General features: G+C 43.7%; 2 protein-coding genes across 9 annotated transcripts; one reads left to right on the forward strand and one right to left on the reverse strand.

Annotated features, from left to right (window-relative positions):
* Positions 1-60: 60 nt before the first annotated feature.
* akip1 (A kinase (PRKA) interacting protein 1) lies at positions 61-6,199 on the forward strand. 8 transcript variants are annotated; one of them, XM_040132654.1, is made up of 6 exons: positions 1,008-1,212; positions 2,500-2,692; positions 2,809-2,883; positions 2,981-3,100; positions 3,301-3,402; positions 3,918-6,199. In XM_040132654.1, exons 2-6 carry the CDS (start codon positions 2,534-2,536, stop codon positions 3,963-3,965), a joined length of 504 nt encoding a protein of 167 aa, XP_039988588.1. In that variant the 5' UTR covers positions 1,008-1,212; positions 2,500-2,533; the 3' UTR covers positions 3,966-6,199. The 8 variants fall into 8 exon arrangements, with proteins under 8 accessions (XP_039988595.1, XP_039988596.1, XP_039988589.1 ...); XM_040132661.1 differs by lacking the exons at positions 1,008-1,212; positions 3,918-6,199 and adding an exon at positions 61-233 and having other exon boundaries at positions 3,301-3,704; XM_040132662.1 differs by lacking the exons at positions 1,008-1,212; positions 3,918-6,199 and adding an exon at positions 303-439 and having other exon boundaries at positions 3,301-3,704.
* On the reverse strand, positions 4,830-9,199 carry LOC120792906 (nuclear receptor-interacting protein 3-like). Its single transcript, XM_040132304.1, has 3 exons — positions 7,569-9,199; positions 6,457-6,643; positions 4,830-5,062 (listed from the first exon to the last, which is right to left on the reverse strand). The coding sequence occupies exons 1-3, from the start codon at positions 7,734-7,736 to the stop codon at positions 4,830-4,832; spliced, it is 588 nt and encodes a 195-aa protein (XP_039988238.1). The 5' UTR covers positions 7,737-9,199.
* Positions 9,200-9,336: the final 137 nt, after the last annotated feature.

Below are 9,336 nucleotides of genomic sequence, written 5' to 3' on the forward strand. Positions count from 1 at the left end.
TACTTTTTTTTTTTTTTTTTTCCGTAGAACTAAGAGCAGCTTTCTTGTTGCGACCACTCATTAAAGTATACACCACAACTTTGACAAGAGTTACATGGATGAAGGCATCCAGCGCATTAAATTCAATTCAAACTTAAGGACCCAGCTCGTGGTGGCTCTGTAGAAGATAGAGAAGTCGGTAAAGCACTGTCGTGAAGTTTATTTGGTCAGTGGGTCACCTGCACCCTTGAAAGGTACGTTTGGACTCACCTGTGAAAACCCACTGATTGAGATTTTGATACAGCAGCTGTTTCAAATTGGAAGTCTGAACCACTGTTGTCGGAGGTTTACTAAAGTGTTTTTGAAAAGTCCTGAATTAAAGTGACTGTGCGGACACTGGAAACAGAAAACGAACGGCAGTGTATTGTAGTTTAAGAATAGAAACACCAGATGGGAAGGAGTAAGCATTTTATGCGTTCTGTCTTCGACTGGTAAACCACCAAAGCCTAGAAATTTACAGAGTCGTATAAAAAGCTTGGCACTAGATCTCAAACTATGGCTTGTGGCCCCTTCAAGAGCACTCTTACTGTGACCTTTTTAAGAAGTCATTACAGTTTTGCATGTAAGTAAACCAGTGATTTGTGTCCTGGTTGTTAAAAATGTATTTTTTTTATAGTACTGAAGAGGCTAAACTACCCAGGGTTTTACGAGAATCAACCAATAATGAGGGAAAAATAGACGCGTATAGCAAAATTAGTGTATATTAAATGTTAGGTTTTTCAAATTTCATGAACCACTGAGTTTTCCTGCCCCCAGATTGGAGACAAGTGCACGGGGTGAACACCAGAGATACAGAGTGCTCTTAAAAACGGGGGGAACAGACGCGTTTTAAATGGAAAGTGGTTAGCAAACCTGCAGGGGAAGCGATTGTCGGCACGGACGCGAATCCTTACAACTCAGCGGAGAAAACTGAAACATCTCCACGTGATTTGTAGGCGTCCGGGAGCTACGCGCCGGGGGGCGGGGTTTAGCGTGCAGGGTTTCCCGTCCTGTCGCTTCAAAACAGCACGGGCACGGCTGCGCGTGAAAAGCTGGACCTAGCAAACGCGTAACGCGGAAAATGTGAGGGCTGCCGCGCCACAGGTGGTTGAATGAAGACGCGCGGGGTTTCTCCAAAAACTGCGTCTTTGCACTGGATGACCCGCGCGGCTTCTCCCTGAACGCGTCGAACAGGTAAACGAGTCGGTAGTCTCTTCGTTCGATTCGTTGACGCAGCGCGCACAACGTTGACGTTAACGTGACGACACGTCGATAGAACGCGACGTGCGCCGCTTGGAACCGTGTGACGTTTTCGGCTTCGTTTTAGTCGAGCTCGCGAAAGCGACGGTTTGCCTCCACGAAAGGAGGCGAGCAGCTACGAAGAGAAGAAACACAACTGTCGCTTCCTGCTGCGGCCCGACGGGGCGTTAATCCTGACGCATGCGCCGTTTCCCCGGATACTGCGCCGCGTTCAGGTTTCCTGTATCAATCGTTGGCTTGTTGGCGTTTAAAAAGTTATCGTTTTGACATGTCCGCTAGGAACCCACCATTAGAGGAGCTTTCCGCATTAAACCATACATTCATATTTAGGGAGGCAACAATTTAGTTGATTAATCGATTGGTCGATCAACAGAAAATAATCAGCGACGTATGGTTTTAAATAATCGATTAGTCATTTACGTCACATTCAAAGCAAAAATGCAAAACTCACTAGCTCCAGCTTGTCATTTGTCATGATTCGCTGCTATTATAGGCTCGTGTGATTTAGTAATTCAGTATCTCTGGATTTTTATAGCATAGCATTGTAGCAACAGCTCGGGCTTTAGGAAACTGTTACCGACATTTTTCACTGTTTCTATCGATTTTACATGAGAAAATAGCCCGCAGATTAACTGATAATGAAAATACTTGTTAGTTGCAGCCCTTATAAGAATTTTACTGATATCATCCTGGACTCCAATTTATACTGTATTGATATCAAATTGGGGATGCTACTATTTTTATTACCAATTAATCTGCCCATTATTTTACAGATAAAGCAATTAAATTAGTCAGTGACGTGTTTGGAAAAAGTACTGGAAAGTGTCAGTGAAATAAGATTGCTCCATGCACAGCTGTCACGAATTGCCCTCTCGGGTGTTGACGGCAGCAAAACTCATACGGCGACAAGAAGAAAAATAATTTATCCCACACTGAGAGGCTTACGTCTTCTTCATAAATGAATTTACTCACAGGTACAGCGGCGGTTTTCCAGCAGCAGTAAAACAGCAGTATTACATATGAGAAGCTGTAAACACTGAAGATGAGCAAAAATGTTGCTGATTATATTTCTGTCAGTGGAAAAATAATTTCACGTTTAAGTCAAATCATTAGAAAAGTCGAGTACATTTGGAATAAAACTCCAGTCTACTGGACTTTGCTGCGAGGTGAGGGAAAAGCAACGGGGCTGATTGATTTCTCTCTACTTGTTCCTCCTCTCAGGTGAGGGTCCCCTTAGTTTTGGCGTGACTTGTTCATGGCAAGCCAGGCCTGGCTGGAGTCTTCCCTTCGGCGCTCGGGGAGTCTGGGCCTGGAGGTGCTGGAGCGGGCCTCCAGGCGTAGCGTAGACTGGACCAGCACTGGCGCATCCCAGACCCCAACTACTACGGATGAAGACACGCAAATCCCTGTCAAGGTGCCGACACGTTTTTTGCATATTACCGCTGCTTCCGTGGAATGGATTTTGATTGTGTTTCATATTAGCTCAACCTTTTTCTCAAGTCATGCTCCTTCCTAATGTTGCTTTTACAGACAACCCACACAGAGCTCAGTGATGCTTTTGCAACCATCGCAGAGTTCATGGCCCAGACGACCTATCAGTGCAAGGTCGGTGACTATCTATGAGGTGTTGGCCTTTGCTCAGTGTGCGCCTTCTTAGCCGGGGACTGGGAAGACTAAAACGTAAATTCTGTCTGTGCTGCAGAGGTTTTATGAGTCGGGCCGTTGCGCTGAGCCCACTGATAGTGAGAGGAACCACGTGTCTAGGTTCCACACTCGACGCGCCGCTGGGAAGACGACACCTGCACTGCCGACCAGGAAACGTGTAAGAGAAAAATATCAGGGTCTTTAGCTCGGTGAATATTCTTTGTACTTCATTTGCCACTTGTTTACTTCGCCTCTGCCACTGTATTTCGCGAGACGGTTAGTAAATACTCAGCTTTTGGGAGAATGTGCGTTTGAAGTGGCTAAGCCAATCGGTGAGAGTGATTTTTGAATTTTTAATTCAAATCTCGTCGCCTTCAGGTTCGCATGTCGGCGGAAGGCGAAGATTTCTACATCGAGGTTTCACCTGGGACGTACGCCATCACTGCCAGCATGCCGGAGTCGCAGCAGCAGACTCAGCTGGTCAGTGTCAAAGCCGGAGAGAGCATCAACCTCACCTTTAACCTCTGACCAAACCAAACCATTAAGCTTCAGTAACAGAACTGACCAATGCTAGTGCTGTGTGTGTGTGTGTGTGTGTGTGTGTGTGTTTTACTGCCGGCTTTACACTGGGTTTTTTTTTTAAATTTCCTGCACAATGAGAAGCCATATTTTTATTGCATTTTACCTGAGTATTATTATGTCAATTTTATTGAAAGTAGAACATTATGTAATGCACTTAACAGTATTTTTACCTGCACTAAAGCTACATCACTGTATTAAAATAAAGTGTTTTGTTTTTTTTAAAATCAATATTTTATTTGTCGTTTGTTTTTACCAACTTTATGGGGACACGGTCAAGTTCATCTGTACGCTGACATGTTACGTGTAAACAAGTAGCATCGTCCCCAGAAAAAAGGCTGCAGTCCCACAGGTGGTCGAGGTCTGAAGTTGGTCGTTCCGAAAACGTCTCTGACGTTCGCTCTTCTTCCTTTTAGCACCTGGAAGTGACTGAAACGGAGAGCTGTGGTTTGGCGAGGCGTTGATCTGCGGGACAGGGAAGCTGAACCTCGCCGGTTGCGAGGTCCTCCTGGGCACTGCACTCTCTGCAGATTAAAATTAAAACTTTATAAACACGAACAGATCTCCTGCAGGTTAAGTGGTGGTACGTTACACTGTCACCGCTTTGCAATGTGCATGTTTTTGAGGGAAACTTAAAGTGCAACACAGTTTAACTATATTTATATATATATGTAAAACATCATATCATATTTCTCTTAATGGTTTTCGTCCTGACAAAGATGTATTTTCCTACATGCCTGAAGGGACTTTTCGATAAACATTTCAATAACCTGAACATCTGGTTCTGTGAAAAGCCGGAACGTGTAGTTCTCTTTGCTCTGGATGAATGGTGCCCTCTTTCGGTTTTTTGTGCTGTAAAGCAGTAAAAGAGGATTTCCCTCAGAATCCATCCTGGTGGAAGAAGCAACAGTAGGTCTGAGCAGTGGTCAGTAACTTTTGAATACCTCAAGCTGGACACGTTACGGATTTTTGTCACCTTAAAAGGTTAAACATAGAACCCTGAACTGTTTTTCAATTTGTGCTCATTTTAGTCGCTTTCGGGGGAAATCAAAGACCAGAATTGATCAGTTTGGTCAGTGTTTGTGTTTCCCACCTGGCTGTCTGTGCTGAGGCTCTGGCCCAGTTCTCCTCCAGTACCTCCAGGGAGGACGTTGTCGTTTTTTACTCCTCAGCCTCACTGCAGGAGGAAACGTTACTCTGGTCTCGTCCTCAGAACGAGATGAAGAGGGCACCTCCGGGTCGCTCTTCCTCACGAGTGTCTCTCTGAGGTCCACCCGCTTATCTCTCTCTCCGCCCCCTCAAATCCATCCATTCTTCCAAGGCTGGACCTACAGCTGGCAAGATGCAGATGCTGAGCAGTCGGTGCAGAACAGCCGGGGAGTGCAGGAGGAGCTGCGAGCGCAAAGCCAGCTGCAATACGGAGCGGGAGCTGATGTTGGGATTTGGAGCTCCCTGACTCTCCTGTCATAGCTGGATGCTGAAATGGGTAAAAACAGGGTGGCAGGAACCAGAGAGACGCAGCCGTCCCACATCAGCGCCCGGAGACTCGTAACACCGGCAACTGCAGAAGAGAAGACTGAGATATCAGAGTGATTTACTGGGGGTGTTGGTGAATAGATATGTGCTTTCTTTATACATTTAAACTGGCACCGTTGCTGAATTATCTGTTTTTTGTTCCTGTGTGCCATGTGCCCGTGGAAGTACAGACAACTATCCCTGAATTACTTTTGATACTTGAGAAAACTTAAAAACGGGATGATTCTCAGGCAAGTTCTGAAGCGTCTTTTTTCTATGATTTGTAATTGGTTTTTTTTCCTTTCCCCTCTTCAATCCACCAAGTCCCATCCAGTACCCATCAATTTCCGTCACGCCTTCCCCAGCGTCCCTTTCGAACCGTCTGTAATCACATAACAGCTCCCTCTTGTGGCCCGAGTCAGACACTGCAGGTAGTCCCTGGCGTTGCCGTCCGTTGCTTTTATATTGTTGTTTTTCTTCTTAACGTGTTTAAAGTCATTTACAGTTGTACTTAGGTATTTTACTTAAACATCAAAATATGCTCAAAGTACCAAAAGTAAAAGGGCTCATAATGCAGAATAATGTATATCATCATAATGTACTATATATTATTGGATTATACGGTAAAGGTTGATGCATTCATGTGTACATCACTTTAATGTAGCAACTGGTAAAGGTGGAGCAAATTTGAATTACTTTAATTACAGCTGGGTGGCCTGTGAACCCCAGCCCCCCGATCTAAAATATCTTATCTTATATCTCATTTTACCATAATACATCATGATTTATTTGTTCATTATATTTTCTATAATGAATCTGAATCTACAAAGTATCTCAAAGTATCAGATAAATGTAGTGTAGTAAATAAAATTACAATATTTGCCTCTGGACTGTAGTCGAATGGAAGTATAAGGTATGAGAAAATGGAAATACTCAAGTGGAGTACCAGTAGCTCAAAACTGTACTGAAATACACTACTTGAGTAAATGTACTTAGTTACATTCCACCACTGATACTGAACCTCGAAAGGCTTAAGACGGTCAGCGTTATCGGTTGTTTATCTGGAAATGTACACAGGAATTTCGACCCTCTCCACCTCTGACTGACAGTGACAGGAAACACAGTGATGGTGTTTGTGTTCTGTCACTGGGAAAATCACCAACAATAAAGGAAGCAGATAAATACGTGACTCTTTTCTCGTTGTTTGCTCTGAGTTCAAAGTTCAAACGGTGATAAGTAGTCAAGACTCCGGACATATCTATAAAAAACTGTATTAAAAAAAAATGGAAATACCTGCTGTTTTACCAAAATAAAAGTACTGTGTTCCGATTGGTGCTACCTGTACGGGCGCAGTATACAGCCTGTGTGACTGACCACACCTGTGAGGAAGTAACCGTAATGGAATACATCACAGGCTAACTGTGGCCTACGTCCCCTCACCTTGCAGGGCACGCAGATGAACTTCCTCCTCCTCCTCCTCCTCCTCCCCCTCTTCCTCCCCATCTTCATGTGCATTGAAATTACTCCCAAGGACCCCTCCGCTGGTTGGTGTTACCCCGCGCATGCCCGTCCTTCCCCGGGACAGCTGGTCCTCCGGCAGGCGCATCTGCAGGATGCGTTGGGGCTGCTGGGGCCAGCAATGGAGAACCAACACAGGCGGGATTAGGGAAATGTGGCCAAGCTGTCGTTTCATCCCTGCGGAGCTGTAGCTCAAAAAACAAATCAACAAGTCTGTAATACTGCTGCCACTGTGACCTTCGGTGACCTCCTTCGATGTCTGGGGAACAGGTAGATAAACCTAAAAAGATGGTGAATCTTAAAAAGTTGTACAACATTAGTTGTAGGCTTAAGGTTCCAGGGTGAGAATGTCAGTAATGTAAATGGTCAGAATAAGAGACAGGGACACAAATTTCATTTCATTTTTCTTTTCATTTTTCTTTTCAAGGTTTGTCTAAGCTGTTAAAATATAAATTTATTGCATTTTCATACACCCATTTGACTAAAAACGCTTAAGAGGAACCCCAGACTATGTTTATGGTTAGTTTAGTGGTGGGAAGGCGACATTTTTATTCATCATTATTCTCCGCAACAACCCGTCAGGTGAGCAAACGTTAGGCTACTTTTCAGTGATTTTTTTTTTCAGTTTATTTTTATTTATACAGGAATCAGTTCATATGTACGTGTTGTACGTTTTAATCTTTTACCCCCCCCCCCTAAAAAAAAAAAAAAAAAAATGAAACTAATGATTTGACACAAAGGTGAGGATACTTTTTAGGATCAATTTAACAGTTAAGAAACAGCAATCACCATCTTAACATTCAAAAAACATCCTTATTAGAGCTTTTATTTTTTCTGTTCTATATTATAGAGGCTAAACTAGTCTGTTATTATATTGGATGAAAACATAAAAGATGAAATCAATAAGATATGAGCTCATTGTAAATTCAGAAAGAAGCAGTGGCTCACCATCCTCATTTGCAAGAGGGTAGGGCCCAAAAAATGAGAATAGTTTTAAAACTGTATAATATAAAGGCCTTTAATGAGAGGCTCACCCCCTGTTTACATGTCCCGAGCTTCTTCAGTCCACCCAGAGGCAGCAGATCAGCCGATTCTTGATGGAGGAACCGGACCGCCTGTTTCAGCCTCCTCTGATGCCTCACAGCCGCAGCATCCAGGACCCCCGGGTCCTCCCGGTCCTCCGTCCGTATCCCGGCGAACATCACGGCGGGTATCTGAGTCAAACCGGGGCGGTTCGTGTTTATCCTGCACTCGGCCTCGTCTGCAAACGACCGGATCCCGTGAGGAAGGTAACAAATAAATTCACTTCTGCTTTAAATTTCAAAATAAAGCTCATATTCAAAAACCCATCAGAATGTTGTGACATTGTTCCTCTAAATAACGTCGCTGTGAGTCCAAAGCAACAAAAAGGTTCAGGTCCAATGAAGCTGCTGAACTGGACCCGAACTCATAAAATCACGGTTATGTTGAAATGTCAATTGCAAATGGGGATTCACAACACTGGTCCATCAGAACAACCCTGCTGCAGTGTTTTATTAGTAGCAAAAGGCACCACAAAGAATGAAAGGATGTGTTTTCGAACTAAAAAAAAAATTTAGGGCCTATCTGTCTTTCTCTGAAGGAACCTCACAGCAACATGGCAATTCAGAGTGCCTTACTTGAGACAAAAAGGGCAAGATATAAAAGAAACACAAGGCAACATAAAGAAAAACAAAAACAATATAAAATACACATATAGGTAGCATTTTATTAAAAACGTAAAACAAAATAAAATAGAAGATAAAACTAAGCTAGAACAGACTAAAACAGATTAAACATTACAATAGAGACTACTGTGCAGTAGATGTGAATGAACAGTCCCCAGTAACTGATTAACTTTGAAAGAATTTAGAGTTGTGGAAGATCTAAAATCTTCTGTAAAATGTTCCAGATATATGGTTTACGAAACTGACTGCAGCACTGAATGAATGTTTGGTTTTGACTCTGGGGAGAGAGAGTAGCAGACGGTGTAACAGACAAACTGAGAGGTCTGGAGGATTCACACGCTCCACGGCAGCAGATTTAAAAAAAATGTATTTTGGCCCTAAACCCACGATATTTAACCTTTTGCAGAACAAGCTCACCAACACAGTTACGGGGTAAACGTTATGCGCATCATAAAAATGACTCTATGGCACAACAGTTGCATTAGATTGTGCAGTTGTACCTAATAAAGTGGCCACTGAGTGTATGTGCTCGTAGAGTCTGTGCTGCTGACTATACCGGTGACTAGCAGCAGGAAAGACCTTCAGTAAAAGCCGCCTTCTGTAGATCTGGACCCAGGCGGTGGAATTTCTTCGTCTCTTGATCCGGGGACAGCAGCGACAATAGAGGCTCCAACTTTGTGCTCATTACGGAGGCTGCAGTTTGTGGCGCTGTTGAATCTCATTACGTTATGCTGAGAGGCGTCTGTATGATTTTCTCCACCTCGAGGCTAAACGACAGAAACACCTCTCCGTATAATCCAGTACAGCACGGCAGCACCACAAACCGCATCCTCCGACGCCTGAATCAACGAGCGACCTCACAGGGCTGCTGGATTAGACTGCATCAGTTTTAGATAAGTGCAGCTCACAATCTGTCGACTGAGTGTATGTTTGTGCACGCAAGGGATATGACGCTGGTTTCTGGGGGCTCTCAATGTACTTACATCACAGTTCTGTGAACTGTAACAATGTCCAGGGAGATACACATGCGCATACAGCCAAAAAAAAAAAAAAAGGACAACAAAGCTGAGCAAAGATAAATGAACATAATCATATA

The sequence above is a fragment of the Xiphias gladius genome, chromosome 8 (genome assembly GCF_016859285.1).
Source record: "Xiphias gladius isolate SHS-SW01 ecotype Sanya breed wild chromosome 8, ASM1685928v1, whole genome shotgun sequence".
Classification (NCBI taxonomy): domain Eukaryota; kingdom Metazoa; phylum Chordata; class Actinopteri; order Istiophoriformes; family Xiphiidae; genus Xiphias; species Xiphias gladius.